The following is a 22,000-nucleotide window of genomic DNA, read 5'->3' as shown; positions in this document are numbered from 1 at the left end:
AACATAAAAAGATCATTTCTCTCCAGGGAAGCAGAGCACACCTTTCAGGCCTGGGTGTGGCATAGTCCTCTCCTTGAGGGAGGGGCATTCCTCCAGGGCCCAGGAAGGAGGCTGGGCCTGGCTGGAGAGAAGTGGCCTGGCCACGATTTCATGGTGCTGATGTCCCTGCACTGTCCACCATGGTAGGACTAGCTACACGGAGTTATTTAAACTTAAATGAATAAAGCAGAAAACTAAATATTCAGTTCGCACTAGGCTCATTTCAAGTGCTAATGGCTACTGTCCTGGACAGCACCGGTTTGGAACATTTCCATCATCTCAGGAAGTCCTACTGCTGGCTAGCGCTGCTCTAGACGCAGCCACAGGGACTCACCTGTGGGTTGAGTAAAATCACCAATCAAGAATGCATGTGGTTCAGGACCCCCCCACCCCACCCCCACTCTCAGATTCCAAATGACACCTGAGCACCGACACCGTTTCCACGGGGACAATTTCCGAAGGCAGAAGCCAGCGGCTGGGCCGGGGCTGCAAAGGGCTTGGGAGGCGTGCTAACTGCATCAGCGATTGAAGAGCAACTTCTCTTTTGCAATCCTTGCTGGTCTGACAGGCTCCTGCAGAATTACATCACTTCCTAAAAAAACAGGCATACACTTCTCCTTCAAGTTAGCACCTACCCAAACAAGCAGGAAACAGGAAATGTTCACGTTTCAGGGAGGCTGAAGCCAGCGCAGCATCGTGCGGGAGGGAGCGCCCAGGCCAGCTGACATGAAGGCTCCCCGTGCTGCCCGCCTCTGTGCCCTGATACTCGCACTCTTCCTCACTGGCCGGGCTCAGGGTAAGCTACCTCCACTGCAGGGAGGAGGATAATGAAGCCTTGTTCGGTGCCCCAGGCTCTAGAACTCTGCTGGGGAGGCTAACACCCAGAAAGTGTAATCCTTTTTTGTGAAAGAAGTGGAGGAAATTCGAACTGTCTTTTTAAGGTGGTGGGGTGGGAGGGTGAACTTGCCTTTCCCTGCAGCTATGAAATCGCGCTCTAGCTCGATCGCTTACTGTGACCTCCCTGCAATCTTTTTGTCTTCTAAGATATGTGGGTCCCTGTAATTTACCAGCTTTAATGGGCATATTAAGAAAACCATAAAGTCTTTGGCAGTTCATGGAAAAGAACGTTTCATTCAGCTGAAACAGAGAAATAATAATACATTTGATTTTAATAGTGTGGGCTGAGAAGTCTGCTGGTTTCAAACACTCTCGAAAAATTGTGGTATGGAGATTTACTACTGGAAAGTATATACTGAAGAAAAACATACGTTTAGAAAAATGCAAACAGGAAATTATCTGAGGCGTTCCCAGGCATCCACTCTTAACTTTTCAAGAAAGGTCTTTCATTTGTTTTTCTTTGATCTTGTTACTTTGGGGGACTGTGTCTTTGAGTTGATTGTTACTGATGCTTTGTTTAAAAAAGTGATATGATAATAATTGCAAATCAATGCTACTGAAAAAGGTAAAATGTTAAATCTAATTCTTTTGAGCTAAGAGCAGCTATTGGTTTATACCCTTGGCAGTTAGAGCAAGCATGGTCACCCTCAAATGCCTCTTACAGTTGTGTTGACTCGCCCTTGGGTAAATAAACTTGCTGCCCATGGTTTCTTCAGGGCATGCTACCTGCTTCTGGTGTAGGGCAGAACTTCAAGCAACAGGCAAGTTCTCAAGCTGCAGTTCTTTAAATAGGATGGGGCATTAGGCACTGATGATCTAACAGATGTCACAACTTCCCGGAGATTAGCAGTCAGCATGCAACCACCCCCACCCCTCCAATTTCTCTTTCCCTGTGAGTGCTCTGCACATGGTCCCTCCAGGCTTTGAGGTGGGAAATGAAAGGTGAAAGGCAAACCATTCCAACTGAAAAGGTGTTTGGTTGAAATTGAGGTTAGCGTTTAAAATAAGTTTGGGGGACAATGTTTTATGCACAAAGTTTTGGAGCTGGAAGGGAGCCTAAAGATTATGCAGCTCGAGCTGCACTGGGGGTCCAGGGGAAGAAACTGAGGCAGAGGAACTTGTGACGTCTGAATCCCCGCTGGTCAGATTTTCTGACGTGGACTCCAGGGGCCCAACCACGCCCCCTGCCAAGACCGCTGAGCTAGACTCCCTTCTCCTCAGGGCATCCCTCAGCACACCCAAGGAAGTGGAGCCTCGCCATCCCATTTCCACCTCTTGTAACCCTTATGACTACCACAAACACCCCCCGAGAGTAATATGAACCTTGCCTGAGGATTTTCTTGAGCTTCTTAAAAATGAATAGAAGTATTTGCAATTGGGGAGACGCAGAAGGAAAATCTGAAGAGACTCAATCCTTAAAACTTCTCTTTCTGAGACCCTACCTGATCATGTGACTCTTCCACTTAAAGACCTCCAGAGGCTCCTCGTTTGTGCTCCTTGGACTCACACCAATCTCCTTCCCAGTGGCACCTCCTTCCATGTGTCCTCCCACTCCCTAGCCACACCCCTCTAGTCCCACTGAGCTGTAGTGTTGACAGGTAGTGTTAGCATGTCAGGAGTCAAAGACAAAAGGCTGCATTTAAATCACAGATGATAATCTGCATTGTAGTTGAGCACAGGGTTTATCTAGCTAATCCAACACATTTATTGGGCCCTCCCTGGATTCCCCAGGTCTGAAAATACAAAAATGCCACTTGCAAAATGCATGTATAATCAAAGGGTACTACTTTGAGATTAGTCAAGGAAAAGACTACTCTAAATGAATATATATTTTAAAATTAATTAATGTATATCCTTTTGATCTGATGGTGCCTAAGACTTGAGGATGTGAGTTGGTTTATAGGTGTCACACTTGTATTTCCTTGGGTTCTTCAAAAATTACCTTGGAACTGTCTGGTGGGAGAATCCAATCTCCTGAACAGCCCAACTTTCCGTTGCAAGCATATTGAGGGATATATCTCAAATGAGGCCTTTAGTAACCACAATCAGGCAACATTATCTAATACCTGCAGTTCCTTGAGGCCTGCCTCATTATTTCTGAGTCAGCATCCTTCTCTTTATGTAGATTGAGAGCCTGATGAAGAATTGATTACTATCCCAGTGAGTAATCCACTTAGAAGTCACCAAGAGAGAAATGGGAAAACAGCTTTTCTGCGATTTTGACCAAACAGAAGAGCATAGTTAAAGGAAAGCTCTGGGCCCAGGTATCTTGGCCAGTGTCAGACGCTAAGAAAGTTCAGACTCAAGGTGACATTCTGCCCCGGAGCGAAAGGAAACATGCCTACCTCATTCCTTACCCTGAGCCCTGTCAGTGTCAGCTTAACACTATCCGCAAGCTAAAAGCAACTTCTCAGATACCAAAGGCATGGGATTTATTAGCTGCTGCAAGCAGGATCGTTTGTAGAAAGAAAGTCAAGGGCAGAAAGCAGAAACAAGGTGGCTGCAACTGTTCGGGTGGCCAGAGTCAAACACCGGATTGGGCAGAGAGGGCTGGGAGATAGTCTGGGCTGATTCAGAAGAGTAAGAACCATGTAGTTACTGATTAATGAACCTTCAGAAGGAGATAAAGAACAGGAGAACATACCAGTTGCAAAAATGAAGTGGCACTTTCTGACACTGTCCTCATTTCAATGAATGTGACTGCCACCTGCGATTGTCTGGGACAGTCCCAGTGAAGCGGTAATAGTGATGAGAGGGAACATACACAGTGCTCATTACATGCCAGGCACTGTTCAAACACTGTCCACGAACTAATTCATTTAGTTCTCCTAACAGCCTAAGGCAATGGGTACTAGTACCCCTGTTTTACATATGAGAAAACTGAACCACAGAGAGGTTAAATGATTGGCCCAAGGTCACACAGTGAAGCAGTAGATCTAAGTGAGATTCAGCTTCAGGAGTCTATGCTCTAACCTTATACTATATTGCCTCTGGGTTTGCAGGCTATGTGTCTAGTTTCAGGTTTGGGAAAATATGTCTCTGGTACCTTCCCAACCGTAGGCAGACACATAAACTCTTGGCCGGGCTCTAAGGTTATTTACCACATGTTAATAAAGAAGCTGTATGTGGTGTGGTCAGAGACTGGCTGACAGGAAAAGGAGTGGTGAGAGTTGGGTTAAACTTTGGCCTGGAGGGGGGAGGGAGAGGCTGAAAGGTATAGAGTGAACAAAACAGACTCTGGGGATTAGCACAGTTAACACCAGAAGCAGGTAGGCCAATGCTGAAATCACTGGGTAAGAGGCTTCAGGGTGTGGGAACCAGAGAGGAAAAGCCCAGCCTTGTGGGAGAGAGCTGAGCCCAAGGACCAAACACACACACATAAGCAGAGAGGGATTTGCTGAGGCTTAAAGTCCCCCTGCTTCTAAAAGGATGACCCAGGAAATCAGAAGAGGGCAGGATCTTGGCTGGGATGAGCTCAGTTCTATAAAGAAACAATGCAGCCTGCAATTTGCCTACTTGTGTATAGTTTGTATAGCTTGCACCACCCTCAAATGTTGGCAAAATGTGGAGAAACAGGAACTCTGAACCGCTGGTGGGAAGGTAGATTAGTGCCCTCACCTAGTCTGTCTTGTGGCTTAACACATCCATTGGGCTTTTAATTTCAGCTATCATATTTTTATTTCTAGAAAATCCTTCATCTATATTATAGATATAGTATAATATACTAGAGGCTTGGTGCACAAAATTCGTGCAGGGAGGGTGTCCCTCAGCCCAGCCTGCACCCTCTCCAATCTGGACCCCTCGAGGGCAGTCAGACATCCCTCTCATAATCCAGGACTGTTGGCTCCCAACCACTTGCCTGCCTGACTGATTTCCCCTAAACGCTTCTTCCTGCCAGCTTGATCACCCCCTAACCACTCCCCTGCCAGCCTGATTGACGCCTAACTGCTCCCCTGCCAGCCTGATTGCCCCCAACTGCCCTCCCCTGCCAGCTTGGTCTCCCCCAACTGTCTTCTCCTGCAGGCCTGGGTCCCCCCAAACTTTCCTCTCCTGCAGGCCTGGGTCCCCCCCAACTGCCCTCCCCTGCCAGCCATCTTGTGTCCACATGGGGGCGGCCATCTTTGTGTGTTGGAGTGATGGTCAATTTGCATATTACCTCTTTATTAGATAGGATTATATATATTGTGTCTTGGTTTTATTATTTTCTTGTGTTATTTGTTTCTTCTTTTATGTCTTTATTTTAAACACTAGAGGCCCAGTGCACAAAAATTTGTGCACTCGGGGGGGTCCCTCAGCCCGGCCTGTGCCCTCTCACAGTCTGGGAACCCTTGGGGGATGTCCATCTACTGGCTTAGGCGTGCTCCCCGGGAGATTGGGCCCAAGCTGGCAGTCAGACACCCTTCTGGCAGCCCAGGAGCCCTCGGAGAATGTCCACTTACCAGCAGGGAGCAGACCTAAACTGCAGTCGGACATCCTTAGCACTGCTGAGGAGGCAGGAGAAGCTCCCACCACCACCGCTGTACTGGCAGCCATCAGCCTGACTTGTGGCTAAGCAGAGCTCCCCCTGTGGGAGCGTACTGACCACCAGAGGGCAGCTCCTGCATTGAGCGTCTTCCCCCTGGTGATCAGTGTGTGTCATAGTGACCAGTCATTTCCAGTCGTTCTGCTGTTAGGGTCAATTTGCATATTACCCTTTTATTATATAGGATAGAGGCCTGGTGCACGGGTGGGGGCTGGCTGGTTTGCCCTGAAGGGTGTTCCGGATCAGGGTGGGGGTCCCGCTGGGATGTCTGGCCAGCCTGGGTGAGGGGCTGAGGGCCGTTTTCAGGCTGGCCACGTCCCCTGGTGACCCAAGCTTTCAGCCTCCCCTTTTTTTCTTTTTCTTTTTCTTTTTCTGGGGTTTATTTATCTTCTATAATTGAAACTTTGTAGCCTTGAGTATAGCCCAAGGCCAGCCAGGGAAAGCGGGAAGCTTGGTTTCCTCCATCACCAGGGGCAACCCAAGCCTCCTGCTCACTCCAACTCCGTGGCCGCCGTCTTAGTTGGGTTAATTTGCATACTCGCTCCTGATTGGTTGGTGGGCGTGGATGGTGGGTGTGGTTTGAGCATAGCAGAGGGATGGTTAATTTGCATGTTTCTCTTTTATTATATAGGATATTATTATTTGATAACTTTTATCTGAAGATTTTGTAGACCTACTAGTATTCTTGTTGCTTGTATCTGTCAACTCCTATTCATGGTGGAAATCTTGGGGCCACTGAGGGCAGAACCTGGCACACAGAGGGTGACTCTCCCTATGTAGCAGAACCCCAAATTTTCTGATCCTATCACCAAGCTACTGTAAATGCTAACCAATACAACTCCTGCCCTGTTATCACAAAATAGAGTTTAAAAGAAACAGACAGGGATGTGCTGGGCTTGAGGAGGGCTGGTGCTTGGACCTCAGACTTAAACCTCAGCTTGGGATGGGGAGGGGCAGGCCTCTGGGGTCAGCCTTTAGGAGTCACAGAAGGAGGTGCCCAAACCTTATTAAAAGTTCAAACCAGAGTTAGCAGTGGAGCCAAGTCACTAACCAGAAGCAGGTAATCAAGGAGACCAAAGTGATTGCCAAAGAGAAAGAAGTAGACAAAACCAAATTCAAAACCAGAGGAGGGGCCAGGCCCAAAGTGTCAGGATGATGGATGACGGTGGATCAGCCTGGGGTCGCATGCCAGACTTGGACTTTGAACTTTACTGAAGTCACTGCAGTTGCTTATTTTTTCTCCCTCTTTCCCTTTCTCTCTCTCTCCCTCCCTCCATCCCCCACCCCTTTTGTATTTTTCTTTAATCTTCAAGCCTCCATCTCTGGACAGTCCTGTGACAACCTTCCTCACTGCTCTCCCTGTCTCAACCAACTCCATAGTAACCTCAAAATAATAAAAAATAGCAACTGACCTTTGAGCTAAGGATGTTTTTTATTTTTATTTTTAAATAATTATCTTTTAAGAAATTACATAATAGCCTGTATTTGGCCTCTTGGCCTCAAGATCTAAAATACTTATTCTGTGACCCTTTAAGAAAAAGTTTGCCAACCACTCTACTCAGTGTGGAAATATTTAATATAATACCCTGTTATCCATTTCATTTTTCTCTATTGTTTTCGGTAGGTATACATTCTCAACGAAAAATAATGTGAGAGCCTGTTGTGTTCTTTCCCAGCACTCCCACGTCCCCAACTCGCTCCCCTCCATCGTTTCTTTGCAGAGATTTCCCCAATCTCCTTGAAAGACATTTTCATTTTCTCACTTGCCATTCATTTCTTGGCCCATTGCAATCTGGCTACTATGTCAACCACAGCACTTGCTTTATCTGGGGTACCACTGCCTCTTAATAGCTTAATCCACAGGAACCAATTCCATCCTTAATTTACGTTTTTCTCGGTGGCACTTAGCATCATTAACCAATGATTGTAATTCTCCTCTTCCTTGGGTCCTATGACACCATATTAACTATGTTGCCAACTAACAAACTTTAGAAGAATATTTAGGCTGAGTCCTAGATTAGTCATTGAAATAACAAGAAACCATCTCTGGAAAAAAAGAAAGAAACTACCAATGAGTGAGTAGAATAAGACCAGGAATCCAAGAACAGACCACCATTAGAGAATTTACTCATGTGATTCATCCCACTAAAACTAAATGAGAACAAAATCATAAGATTACATTAATAAATATTGAAAAGAGGTTAATAAGAGAGTGAGAATAGCACAACATCAGTTACTCAAGCTGTAATACTAAAATTCTGACTACTTGAGGCCCGTTGGCTACCTGGGATGGAAGGGCAGGATTGATTCTCTTTCAAGATGAAATAGGATCAGCAGCAAGCCAGCTTTGGAGACCTGTTCAAGGGCATTGCTGATCCTAGAAAATCTCAGCCACTATTTTGCTCCCCTCAGACACTTCAGGCACTTGCTTCCTCCCTGACCCTCCAAGAAACCTTCACACAATAAACAGACTCTTGCTCTCTGCTCCACCCTAGGAGGGTGACAGGGAACTTTTGGTTGCACCCTCTCCTCCTTCTTCCTGTAGTTCATGGTAAAGCTACATCAGTAGCCACATCTCCTTTCCCTGCTTCCCTGTTCTCTGATTTATCACAAACATACATCTACCACTTATTTTGTGGTTTGTTTCCGTCTTGCAGTTGTCTCTCTGGCAACGCTGAGCTTGTGCTGGTGCCATGCCAGGACGGAGGGCCGAGGTGACCCACACAAGAGCCCAGCCACTTTTTCCCATGGGCTGTGTTTCTCCCTTCCCCACTCAGAGGGAGGCTGGCCTAGGCAGCAGGTAGAAGGGTAGGATTTGGAGAGGAACATAGGTTATTAAGTTACTCTTTTAAATTGTAATTTTGAAATTGAGAGAGAGGGAAATATAATAAACAACAGAAACCTATTCAGGTTAGTAATGATAATAATTTCCTTTCATAATCCTCAATCCTTTCATTTTTAAAGCACTTTGTGTCTACTATCCCACTGATGGTAGGAAGAAGTTTTAAATGTTAAAAGTGTGTCTGTATCCTGTCCCATAAAAATACATACATTCCTGCCCTAGCTGGTTTGGTTCAAGGGATAGAGTGTCGGCCTGCAGACTGAAGGGTCCTGGAGTTCGATTCCAGGTCAAGGGCACATGCCTGGTTGTGGGCTTGATCTCCCCGTGGGTGTGCAAGAGGCAGCCAATCAATGATTCTCTCTCATCATTGATGTTTCCGTCTCTCTCTTCCCTCTCCCTTCCTCTCTGAAATAAAATATATATATATATATATATATATATATATATATATATATATTGCATACATTCCTGACCCAGCTGGTGTTGCTCAGTGGTTGAGCATCAGGAGGTCACCGTCTGATTCCCTGTCAGGGCACATGTCTGGCTTGCAGCTTGATTCCCAGTAGAGGGCATGCTGGAGGCAACCAATCAATGATTCCCTCTCATCCTTGATGTTTCTATCTCTCTCTCTTCCTCTCTGAAATCAATAAAAATATATTTAAAAATACATACATTCCTTTCATTTTCTAGTCACTACAGACCAGAATAGGATTGCAATGCACAAAAATGTAGTTGGATGGTGAAAAACCCAGCTTCCCCAGATGGTTAACTTCAAACTAGAGACAGCCTGAGGTCTTGAAAAGTCTGATTAGATATGAGCAAACTTTCTCTAAAAAAGAATCAAAATAAAATAGAAACAGATATCAGAGCCTCGTGGGCCCCCATTGTGGGGTGTGTTTTAATCCTATATAATAAAAGCCCAGCGACCATAACGGCAGAAGGACCGCTGGACGAGTCATTATGAGGTGTTCTCGGTCCCTCCCCCCCGGCCAACAGGCTCTGAACACCACCAATTGTGAACGGGGAACTGGGGTGGGTGCCAGGGGATGCGGGTGGCACCAGGCCAAGGCCCCCGTCCTGCCAGTCGCCCCACACACAGAGGGTGACGGATGGCAGGGGTGGGGCTGGCGAGCGGGCGGGAATGACTGACCTCTCAGTCCCTCCACGGCCATCAGGCTCCCATCGCTGGATGGCGAATGGGGAAGCGGGTGGGTGGCTGTGGGGAACAGGGCCGGCTGCCGGCAGCTGGGGAAGATGGCCCTGATCGCAGGCTAGGCCTAGGGACCGCACCTGCGCACAATCTAGTCTGATAATAAATTGCAAATGCGGGTGTGTATTTCTTAAGGCAATGAGGTAAAAATACAATTTGGCTTCACAAGCCGATTCCCAGAGCAGATGACTGCATGAAAGCATCTTACCAGATGACCCTCCACAAAATAAGCAAAAGAAATATATTTTTTTAACAGTCTTTCAATATAAGGCATTTTCACTGCCGATGGCTGACATGAAAGGGTGTACAAAACGTCGGCACTGCTCTACCTAAACTACCCTTCAATATGTAAAATCTGCCATTAACGTTTCGTGCATGCTTTTCCCTTGCATCTGTTAAACCAGCTGTTTATTCTGACGCTGTCTTCTTCAAGTGAGTATGTCAGGAAAAGCATATCAAGCGAATGTTTTCACTTAATAAAAACTGTCAACTACGCAGTACAACTGAGCTTCAAATGAAAACTACTCTCTCCACATTGAGCATTCAGTTCCCAGGAGAACCAAGTCCCTTGGCCTCTATACGTGGAAGCCATGGGGAACACTAAATCCCCTGCCCAAAACATAAATAAACAAAACTGAAAAATAGAAACATGAAGTTTCATCACTAGGGATTCACAACTTTGCGTTAAACAATTCCTCTCATACCCCAGTGTCTTTAAAAAATTCAGGTAGTTTTTTTGAGAGAAAACCACCTTTGATTCCTATTTCTCTTCATGATAAAGAATACCCTGTGTGTTTTCCTGGAAGGGGGTTGATAGATGGAGGAGGGTGTCAGACTCCTTTGTTTTTTAAATATATTTTTATTGATTTCAGAGAGGAAGGGAAAGAGAGAGAGAACCATCAATGATGAGAGAGAATCATTGATCAGCTGTCTCCTGCACGGCCCACACTGGGGATTGAGCCTGCAGCCCAGGCATGTGGCCTGATCAGGAATTAAACTGTGACCTCGATGCTCAACCACTGAGCCACATTGGCCAAGTGGATGTTAGACTCTTGATAACAAGGTGAGAGGTGTGACTTTTTACCTCAGGCTAATATGGCCTATTTTACATTTTCTAAACAACTGTTTATGAATGGCCACTACACAGCAGACAGGTTCCAGGTGTTGTGATAGATGTAGTGTGAAACAGTGGAGGAGACAGACAATAAGCAGGTATGGTACATGAGTGATGACTTCAGACACTAAGCAATAACTTAATACTGTTTTGAGACCAAGTGAACCAGAGAAAAGACAGAGCACTTCAGAGACAGTGTCATCTGGGGTCCGTGCAGGAAGGTGTCCCAGTGGCCCAACACCAAGGAGGGTCCTCCTCTTTCAAAAAAAGGGAAGTGAGTCATTTGCTTCACTGAGAAGCAGTCATTTCCTCTTAGTGATGATGCTGAGAGCAGTGATAAAGGTAGCCACGTGCCCGCTCTGCTGCTAGAGCTGCCAGGCTCCCCTCACCCATTTCCCCCATTTTCCCCACTTACACGGATTCCCCCAGGGTCCTCACCAGATGTGTGAAATAGGAGTCCCAGATTGTTTGCATGGATATTGTCCATAATCATTTGTAACTGACTCTATACAAGGTGCAGCTTATTATCTGGATTAAAAGTAAGTGAAATACTTCAGCTTAGTTTCATCATTCACATGACCACTCCCATGATCTCTTCATAATGCTCCATTATCTGAGCAGAGAAAGAGAAATGGTGGGAGGGAGAATTTCTTGGAGAGTTTGCGTTGGGGTCATTTGAGACAGCCATGACGGGCCACCTGAAAGGAAGAGAGAGCTAGGGCCAACCTGCCTCCTTGAGCCCCCACTCCCACTCCTGTTCCCCGCCCCCCCCACCACCAATGATTCCACAGGCAGGTCTCACAGAGGGTACACAGCCACACCAGCTGACTGTCTCACAACCCATTTGCTCTTAATACACTGTCCTTGCTTTTTCTTCTTTTCTGTACTTTTGCTTGCTGATGCCTCTCTCTTCATTCTCACATGTGATCCTCTTCATCTTTATCTACTACAGCTTCTTCTGTTTTTACTCCCCAGCCCCACCCTTTTTACTCTGAAATATGTTCAAATTTAGATAAGAAGATACAACAGTAAAGTGAAGAAGTTACATCAGGCAGATTAGTCTCCTGGGAAACAAGCAGAGAAACAGATAGGTCTATAGATGGGGAAAGAAATGGGTGGAGGACAGAGGAAATAGCAAATGTACAGACACCTGGCATGTGTGTGGTACCTTGTGGGTTATACAGCATTTTCACACTTGCTCTTCATTCAAATACCTTGGGATAGGCAGAGCAGCAGGCCTCCTTTCTTGGCCTTTAGGAAAGGAAGGGCTGGAGAAGTGAGGGGCTTTTCCCAGACCCCACAGCTAGAGAGGGTAGCACCATCTCAAGCCACACTCCTCCTCCTCTTCTTCCTCCTCCTCCTCCTCCTTCTTTCTCTTCTTCATTTATCTTTATTGTTGAAAGTATTACAGATGTCCCTTTTTACCCCTCCATTGTTCCTCATCTACCCAACATCCTACTGTACTATTGTCTGTATCCCTGGGTTATGCATATATGCATGTACGTTCTTTGGTTAATCTCTTCCCCTTAACATCCTCCCCCCTACACAGTTAAGCCTCCTCTTCTGAATCCAAATCCTTTTCTCCACGATGCCATGGAGATGCCCAGGAAGTCCTCACACAATACAGGAATTGCTCTACGCCTTCTGCAGGGTTCATCCTGCAACTGGTTGTACGTGTCACTTCTATCCAAGAAGCATAGGATAGCTCCTGCAGGAAATCACTGTTGATTATAATGGGCCCTAGCAAGTGTTTCTTGGTAAAGGCTGGGTCCCTGGTGTCTTAGGCCGCACAGTGTCAGAGGGTCCCATGTCCATTGGGTTAAGAGTTGCTGTTAGCCCACAGGCCATGGGAGGAACTTGTAATGCTTTGGAAAAATTCCCCCAGCTGCCCTCTGCAAGCTCCACTCCATCCCTACTCTTGTGACTTCAGCTCCTCTCTTGTTTCCACCTTGATTTTCTCCACCTCTGCTTTTCTTCCTCTCATCTTTGTCCTCCTGATTACTGATTTGATACTATGGCCCACCTGGTTTTCCTGTTCCCCTTTGAGGACATTTGATGCTTCTGGCACAAATTCTCGGGGCTGATCCCCAATGTTTACAACTTCTCCCTCTTTCCCATCATAGACTCCCTACTTATCCAGCCCTTTCCTGACTTCATCTCTGCCCGTTCTCTTGTATGACGACTGAGCTAGAGTTGTCTTGGAGAAGTTGTGAGAGCAGACCACCAAGAGTAGTTTGGTGCTGTTCCCCTTCCCACTACATCCAACACCCTCTTCTCTGGGGCCCCCACTCTTGAGATACACTGCAGAAAATACTTGCAAATGTGTAAACTGGAGGGTGTACAACGCTGTTTGTTGTAGCATCATTAAAAATACAAAGAAATGACCTAAATCTCTATTAATAGGAATAGGTTATGATACTTCCAAGTAACAGAAGACAGCTTTCTATATGCAGACATGGAAGAATCTTTGAGTCAAATTTTAAGTGAAATAAACAAGAGGCAGAACAAGATTTAACTTCTTTAGCTACCATTTGTGTTAATAAAACAAGAAACGATACTTGTATAGGCACAGAGTTTCTTGGGAAGGCAGCAGAAACAGTGGTTATCTCTGGGGAAGGTAATAACTTGAGGAAAGGTGGTAGTGAAATTTCCTTGCTGAGCTTAGTACCATGTGTACAGCACCTATTCAAATATTCTAATGAAAAACAGATCGAGGCTTTAGAATCAACATAAAGATGTGGAGATAGATGGGACCTTGGGGATGACTCCTGTTGCACAGATTAGGACATTATCATTAAGGATTAAATAATTTGTCCAAATTCCCACAATTACTAAGTGAAGAGCAATGACTAAGCCCCTCACTGTCACTGGGCACCTATGCTCGAGGGATTGCAGAGTCAAAACCTACGTATCAGTGGGACTTACAGCATAAATGACCGTGTTATACTCCAGCCCGAGACATTCAAGACTCAGTTTCTTCACACTGTAAAATGTGAACAAGAGCCCTAGCTGGTTTGGCTCAGTGGATAGAGCGCCGGCCCTGCGGACTGAAGGATCTTGGGTTCAATTCTGATCAAGGGCACATACCCCGGTTGCAGGCTCAATCCCCAGTAGTGGATGTGCAGAAGGCAGCCAATCATTGATTCTCTCTCATCACTGATGTTTCTCTCTCTCCCCCCCCCCCCTTCCTCTCTGAAATTAATAAAAATATATCTTTTTAAAATGTGAACAAGAAAGTTGTGAAGATTAAATTAGGTAGTGCATGTTTATCCTAGTGCCTAGCACATACTAAGCACTAGATAAATGTCAGTGGCTGTTATTTATGACTTTGAGGCTATCGTGGAGGGTTTGGGCAGGGAGAGCTGTGAGGAAGGTCGTCATAGGAAAGTCTGGAGATGAAGGCTTGCAGAGTAAAGAAAAGAGAGAGAGACTTGATTCTCATTTATTCAGCCACTAGAGAATCTTATTGAGTAAATGATGTTTAACATGGAAAACATACATGTGAGAGGGATATTGTAGAGAGAAGTTCTGGCCCCTTTCACTCAAAAAGGCCACTAATGGCCACCAGTGACCAGCATTGTCTCTCATGCTGAAAAATAAATGTACACAACCCAGGACCAGCTGCTGCCCTCCTTTCCACTTCTCCTTCATTTCCTATCGTCAGAAAGCCCTCATTTTCCCTGCTAGCCTATTTATTTTCCTATTTTCTTTTCTTTGGGGCCACGGGTCAAGTGGTGACTGAGCGTGCTGGGTGTTCCACTGGGAACTTGCTGGCCTTCCTTGGAGAGGCACTGGGAAGACCCTGCATCCCAGGCAGCTTTGTTCACAGCGGTCTGGGCTGAGAAGCCTAGCGAGAGCTCTGGCAAAGCCGAGGCTTCTGGGAACCCTTCCTCTCCCTTGCCCTGTAAGCCAGGCGGCCACCTCCTTAGAAACTGATGGGCAAGAAAAGGAGGTCCCCTCTCTTGTTCACCACTTCGTGACTTGTAATCATTACATTCCAGCCAGGTTCTGCAATCAGCTCTCCCAGGTTCACACCCTCACTCCTCCATGATAGCTCTGTGATCGTGGGCAAGTCCTGTAACCTCTTTGCCCCAGTTTCTATCTGAAAAAGTGGTGAGAACAAAACGAATTCATCCAGCTAAAAGGCAGAGCACAGGGATGGGCTCTTAGTAAGTTCTTTACAAAGGTTAGCTTGGGATGGTAGCAGCAGAAGACAGCAAAAGAAATAAAAGGGAAATCTGGGTATTTGAGAAAGATCCATAAGCACTGACCTCAAGGAAAAGGGTCAGTACCACCAACTCCACTTGTGTATGTACCCCTCCCCCATAACCCCCACCCCCTTAGTCAGGTCTTCAGTGGCCTGGATTTTCAGTAAAGAATGCAGTTTGGTTCTAGCAGTCCTGCAAGTGAATGAGATTAATGAGGACATTGCCCTGGTAGACAAATATCTTTTCCTGACCCAGGATGATATGTGAGATATCAAAGCTTGAGTGAATACAGTATTGACTTACTTTATTTCAAAGACATAAATATAGGACAAAGTCACTTAATCCAGAAGGCAGAGGTCAATAAATGGTAGATTTTTTTTTAATCCTGATTTTGGTACATTCAGGTGAGGAATACCAGTTAGTTATATCCTGCAGTTTGTCATTGCATTGATCACTCATGTGATTATCAAGTGGATTCCCTGGTCTTGGGGAAAACGGAAATGTTTATATATATATACTAGAGGCCTGTTGCATGAAAAGATTCGTGCAATAGGCCTTCCCTTCCCCTGGCTGCCGGCATCGGTTTTCCTCTGGCACCCGGCACCCAGGCCTTCGCTCCGGCCGGAGCCACCTTCAGCGCCTTCGCTGCTCCGGCCTGAGCTGCATATGCAAATTAACCGCCATCTTTGTTGGTTAATTTGCATATCTTGCTGATTAGCCAATGGGAGACGTAGTGAAGGTACAGTCAATTACCCTGTTTGTCTATTATTAGATTAGATAAGCAAAATAATTAGACTGGGATCAAACAAAGGTTTTATAAATCAAGTCAGAGGAATCTGTTGTCAAACAGTTATGCATCTAGACAAGGTACTGGATTGCCTCTGCTGTTGGCAAACTGCAGCTCGGCAAACCGCGGCTCGCGAGCCACATGCGGCTCTTTGGCCCCTTTAGTGTGGCTCTTCCACAAAATACCGACTTCTGCGCATGGGCCACGAAGTTTCAATCGCACTGTACGTGCACGCCCGAACGTGGTATTTTGTGGAAGAGCCACACTAAAGGGGCCAAAGAGCCGCATGTGGCTCACGAGCTGCGGTTTGCCAAGCCACAGTTTGCTGATCCTGGAGCTAGGTCATTCTATGGAGCACTGGTCTAGCCTGTAGTAACAGGGCATAGTTTAAAACAGCCAACTTTTCCATTTTCATAACACCTTAGAAAGAGCTTTCACAAAAATTAACTCATTCGATACGTGTTCTGTAGCCTAAACTCATATTCTATTTTCCTCAATGGGCCCCATCTGAATGATAGGCAACATTGTAACATGACAGGGTAGAAACCTTTAGCCCACCTACCCATGACCACCACATAGCCAGGCGAGGAAAGATCTTCCAAATAATAGTCCTTTCCAGTGCTGTGATGAACCGTAGGATGGTTTTCCAACACAATCTGACGTTCAAACAGAATTAACTTGCTTAGAGTTTCTATATAGGGGAAGTTCATTTTACTAAATAAATTTAAATATTGGTACCATTTCTTTAGTCTCTAAATTCCCCTTGAGAATTTCACTTTACAAAGAAAGTACACATTGTATTTTTATTTAGAATTCAGGAGGATTTCTGTCAGATAATCTCAGAGGCAGACACGTTTCTCTGCAGCATGTGAGCCCTGACGCTGAAATCGAAGCAGTCGCCGCAATTTCATAAAATTCTTTTCCATTGATAGGTAACCTTTTATTAAAAGTGTTATGTGGCAAGTACCTACCTTTCAGTGTTATGTGGCAAGTACCTACAGTACATGTGGGCTTTGATTTATTCAGAAATGTTATTAAAATATGATACCTTATAAGACAGTGATGGTGAACCTATGACACGCGTGTCAGAGGTGACACGCGAACTCATTTTTTTGGTTGATTTTTCTTTGTTAAATGGCATTTAAATCTATAAAATAAATATCAAAAATATAAATCTTTGTTTTACTATGGTTGCAAATATCAAAAAATTTCTATATGTGACATGGCACCAGAGTTAAGTTAGGGTTTTTCAAAATGCTGACACGCCGAGCTCAAAAGGTTCGCCATCAGTGCTATAGGAGGTGTCTTGGAATATCACCCATGACAGGGCAAAGGTTTTTAATGCCTTTGATGAAATGTGTCTAAAGTATCGGTCAAGGCTAAACTGCCTGCATTTGTGGGAGGTTTATCTGGACTCTGATTCCATGTTCAATGTACTCCCAGCTTGAGCTCCATTTATGTTACTTCAAAACTCTGTATCACTCTGAACTGGAAGGCCCAATTCAGGAAATCAAGTTTACCACTGGATGCATGTAGAAAAAAATTTTTAAAAAATCATTGAAAACATAACTTACTAGCTTTGTCTCCATGGCGATCTCAATTTTGTGTGTGTGTTCTCACAGAGTCAGAACTGCCTTCTTCTGAGGCAGCAGAAGAGTCAGAAGGTGAGTCAACAGATGTCACCCAGAAAGTGGAACCTACAGATGAAGATACTCCTGTTATAAGTACAATTGCTGCACTGACCACAGAAATAGTAACCACAGAATATGAGAATTATACCATCATTGGTGAGGAGGATACTCAGCTAGAGCTTATACTGATGGTGTTGATCCCGTTGGTTTTCTTGGCACTCCTACTCTTATCAGTGGTACTCATTGTAATCAACTATAAAAGAAAAAAAGCTAAACAAGGTGAATATTTTGTGTGTTCCCAATCCCAGACAATTGCTTCATGGGTCAATGGACAAACACTAAAACAAAATACTTTTGCTTCTACACAGAGCTGCCTTCTAGCCAAGGATCTCAGAGTGTTTTACAGACATGTGAGTATTATCCTAATACCTGCCTAGAGTTGGGGATAGGATAGGAGAAGGAACGGAGAGGTTTTAAGATAAGCAACAAGGATTATATAAAACTAGAGCCCTGGTGCATGAAATTTGTGCACTGAGTGGGTGTGGGGGCGGTTCCCTCAGCCTGGCCTGTGCCCTCTCGCAGTCCAGGACCCCTTGCGGGATGTGTGACTGCCAGCTTAGGCCCAATCCCCCTGGGGGATTGGGCCTAAGCCGGCTGTCAGACATTCCTCTCACAGTCCAGGGCTCTCACAGTCCGGGACCACTTGTTCATTACCACCCACCTGCAGAGGAGGCAGGAGAGGCTCCCGCCACCACCGCTGTGCTTGCCAGCCTTGAGCCCAGCTTCTGGCTAAGTGGCGCACCCCCTGTGGGTGGACACTGACCACCAGGCGCAGCTCCTGCGTTGAGTGTCTGCCCCTGGTGGTCAGTGCGCATCATAGCAACCAGTCATTCCGCAGGTCATTCCACCGTTTGGCCAATTTGCATATTAGGGTTTTATTATATAGGATAATAATAAGTCATGAATGACATATTTCAATGAAATTTTCCAGAGTTTAAAAATGCCATATTTTGTTCTTTTTAAAAAAGAGAATGTTTTTAGCCTAAATTGAAAGTTAATATACACAGCTACCAGCTCTGAACCTAATCCAGATAATGCCCTCGTATAATCCTGGCCAATAGATCAATGTAACATGTTCCTATGGTTGGAGGAAAGGGTAAGGATGGCGAAGCAGTGGGGTCAGGGTTGGGAAGGCAGGGACCGTGGCATCATTCTGCAAGAAGGGGATTCTTCCACCTATATTTCTGCCACAGATATTGTTTTCTCCCCCATGCCACATTCCAATTTGATCTTGAAAAGGCCTGGGTGAAGCATTGTTCTTCTTCCCATGAAAGCTATGCTAACTCTCATAAGCAAAGTCCTACTTGGCTGAAGATTGCTATCATCAATCTCCTAGAAAACCAGTCTCATGGAAAATTCCCCAGGTCAGAGATTCACTCTGAGAGTATTCCGTTCCTATTCCAGGAGCATCACATTCTAGATTTTAGGGTATCTAGGTCCAAAGGAGACTTGGACACTTTTGGCTTGTGCTGGTGAAAAATGATTCCAATTAGATTTTTTTGTTGTTGTTGTTAATCCTCACCTGAGGATTTTTTCCATTGATTTTTAGAGAGAGAGTAGAAGGGAGAGAGAGAAAGGGTGAAAGAGAGAGAGAAACATCAATGTGAGAGAGATATATCAATTGGTTGCCTCCCACCTGCACCCTGACCAGGGCCAGGAAGCAAAAGCTTGACCAGTAATCAAACCTGTGACCCTCCAGTGTGCGAGCCAACACTCTAACCACTAAGCAACACTGGCCAGGGCACCAATTAGATTTTTAAGTTGAAGAATTTAGATCACTCAAGGGATGAGAATTTCTCTAATAAGATGCATATTCATATGTGCATACAAAACTCACTGTATGTCCCTCATACCCATTAACGGCATCTCTGGCTTTGAGATCATGCCCTTGGCCTGTAGGCCTTGCTCATTGTCCTAGCACCAAGAAAGCCTTCAAGCTCTCAGCAGGAACTATAAATGGTCTTTTCCCATTATGCCCTCAGGTATAGCAAATGTGAGCTGGGGAAGAAGCACTGAAGTTCGCTACCTTTCACCATAGGGGCTGATATAATAGATTTCAAGGAAGTAGGAAATACACATGTTCCTCCATAGTTTGAAATTTCAGGGTGACCTACTAACCATGATCACATGGGCGCTCCTTTGTAAGCTAAAGAAAAAGCAAACAGAGCTGCATGGGCCTAATTTTTTTTTTTTTTTTAGTAGGAAAGGTGAGAATTTCCTGCCTAAACCATATAGCCCCATAGCTGGTTTTACCTAATGGGGTCATGGGGTTGGGAGGAATTAGGGGGTATCCAGTCAAATGGCCATACTCTTGGGCTCTAAATCCAGAAATGGGTTTTTCATTGAACTTTATTGTGGGAATCTCAAAGTTCAGAAGCCATCATAAGTGAGAACCAGCCTCATCCTCAGACATGGCCCATGCATCCTACACTGCAGCCATACTTGGAAGTGTTTGCTGTTCCCAGAGCATGGCTTGTACTTGCAGGATGCCTTCATGCCATTTCTTCTGTCTGGATTGCCTTCTTGTCTGCTTGGCAAACTGCAGCTCCATTCTTCAATGCTCACTTCTAAAGTTTTCATGAAACCTTGAGTAATCACTCCTCAGGCAAAATCAACCACCACCTCTTCTGTGCTCTCATAGGCTGTGGTCACAATGTGCACAGTGTTTGCATTGGCATAACTTGGGGACTTGCCTTTTTTTGGTCTTTCTAACTAGGTGATGTTCTCTTTAAGGTCCAAGAGAGGCAAGAATTTGTCTTATTTATCTGTTTAACAGCATGGCCTGGAGGTGGAAAGGACAGGCTCTGCCACCACACTGACTAGTTGGCTTTTGCATTTCCTAGTTCTGTGACTTCTGTGTCAGCTTCCTCATCTGTAAAATGGGCGAATTCAAAACCTACCTCACAGAGTTGTTGTGAGAAGTAGATGGATTCATCTGTGAAAAGGGCTTAGGAAAAACAATACCTGGCATATTGTATTAGCTTATTATTATTATTATCCCTTTTACATAACATAGTGCTTGGCCCAACACATAGATTAGCTGCTCAATAAATGTTTGTTGAGTAAATGAAACAATGTTAGAACTTATTTTAAAGAACACCTATTCTCAGAGATTAAAAAATAAAATTTTCACATATCCTTACTATAAATTGGCACATTCTGTTTAGTTTAAGTATGCTCTACTTTAAGAAAAAACAACATAGAGAGCTTAGCATTTTGAAGCAGTTGCTTATTACAAAATAAGTAAATAAATATATAGAGTTTGACTTGAATATTTTCTTTTACTATCCACTCCTTTAATATAGATACAGGTGGTTAACTGCTTAACACTTACATATCTCTTCAGACAAACTGAATGCTAATGATGACTGTCCACTAAATTCTACCCATTCATATTTAACATCATAAGCAAGCCAATAAAAGGAGAATATTTAAATTCACAAAATCTGATTTAAATACATTTGTTTTCCAGGAAAAATAAAAGTTCCAGGGGACTTAAAAATTCCCAAAGGACTGTTACGTGGGAGGGCATGGATGATGTCCCCTCAGAGTTAGCAATAAACACATGGTTTCTTTCTTCACATATTCTTCTGCACCAGAAAATAAGTCTTTAAATTTGACAACTGGCGATGACTTGGCCAACATTTTTAGGAAGAACGCTTCATCCATTTGGGAACTGCCTTTTTTCTTTGGGCCTGTCAGGTTCGCGTCCAGGAAAAGGGAAATGCTGTGTAGTAACTCGATGTTCTATTGTCATTCTTCCTACACCTCCAGGCATTGCATTTGTTATTATTAAATGTCTTGGTGTGCTGTGTCTCTTTGAAAGAGCTGCAGGGGAAACAGCTGGCAGTAAACCATCACTTTACACAGGCTGTGGCCACATGACACCTGGCTCTGCTCAGTAAATATCCAGAAAGAGGCTGTCTCCCTTGCTCGCCGTTCAGCATGGAAACAAGATAAGCAAGCCAGTCCCCTGCTGGGCTCCTGCCCCCATCCTTGCACCCCAGCAATCCCACCTTCCCGTGCACAGGGTAGCTGCGGGAGAGGGGGCATTGCCAGGCCAAGCGGGTGCAATGTAGGAACTGAAAGAGGAGGACAGAGTGGGTGGAAGGATGTGAAACGGAAGGGCGATGGGAGGGAAAATAGGAGCAAGTGAGGGTGAGGGGCTGTGTAAGAGCAACCTTTGCCTCCTGGATGCAAGGGAGTAGGTGGCTATTAACAAAGAGATTTAGGCCAGGTGGAGTGGAGCGGGCAGGGCCTGATTGCTGAGGACAAGTAATTGGTCTTCCTCCTGGTTTAATGCTCTGCTCTGGTGTTCTCTCCCAGATGTTTCTCTGTTGCCATGGCGGCTGGGGCAGGGGTAATGGTCCTGGAGCAGGGGAGATGAAACTGCAGAAAGCTTTTTGCTCTGTTTGAATACTGATTATAGGAGCTTCCCATTTGGTGCCTCTGGAGCACTTTGGTAATGGGGTTTTAAACTTTTCCATCATCTGCAGCGAGGGCTAGCTTTTACTCACCACAAAGCCTGTGGGCGCTCAGATTATAGAGATAAATCCATGCCTAGACAGTGGGGCTCCAGGGACACTTGCTCCCTGAGAAATTACCGGGGATGGGGGTGGGGTGGCGGGGGTGGGGGGGATTAAACAGGGAAGAGGGAGAGGGAATGACAAAACAGGAGATTTTTATGGGT

The 22,000-nt window shown here is 45.1% G+C and overlaps 1 protein-coding gene across 1 annotated transcript in view; it reads left to right on the top strand.

Moving 5' to 3' along the window:
• The first annotated feature begins 699 nt into the window (after nucleotides 1-699).
• TMEM154 (transmembrane protein 154) overlaps nucleotides 700-22,000 on the top strand; it is a 41,083-nt gene continuing 19,782 nt past the window's right edge. The window contains exons 1-3 of the mRNA XM_070415323.1: nucleotides 700-835; nucleotides 17,242-17,529; nucleotides 17,619-17,660. Coding sequence (XP_070271424.1) covers nucleotides 766-835; nucleotides 17,242-17,529; nucleotides 17,619-17,660 — 400 coding nt within the window. The 5' untranslated portion in view covers nucleotides 700-765. The remainder of the gene's footprint in view (nucleotides 836-17,241; nucleotides 17,530-17,618; nucleotides 17,661-22,000) is intronic.

The sequence above is a fragment of the Myotis yumanensis genome, unplaced genomic scaffold (genome assembly GCF_028538775.1).
Source record: "Myotis yumanensis isolate MYYU_CA2020_CCGP unplaced genomic scaffold, mMyoYum1.0.hap1 SCAF_5, whole genome shotgun sequence".
Lineage (NCBI taxonomy): Eukaryota > Metazoa > Chordata > Mammalia > Chiroptera > Vespertilionidae > Myotis > Myotis yumanensis.
This window is presented reverse-complemented; position numbering and strand designations above follow the sequence as displayed.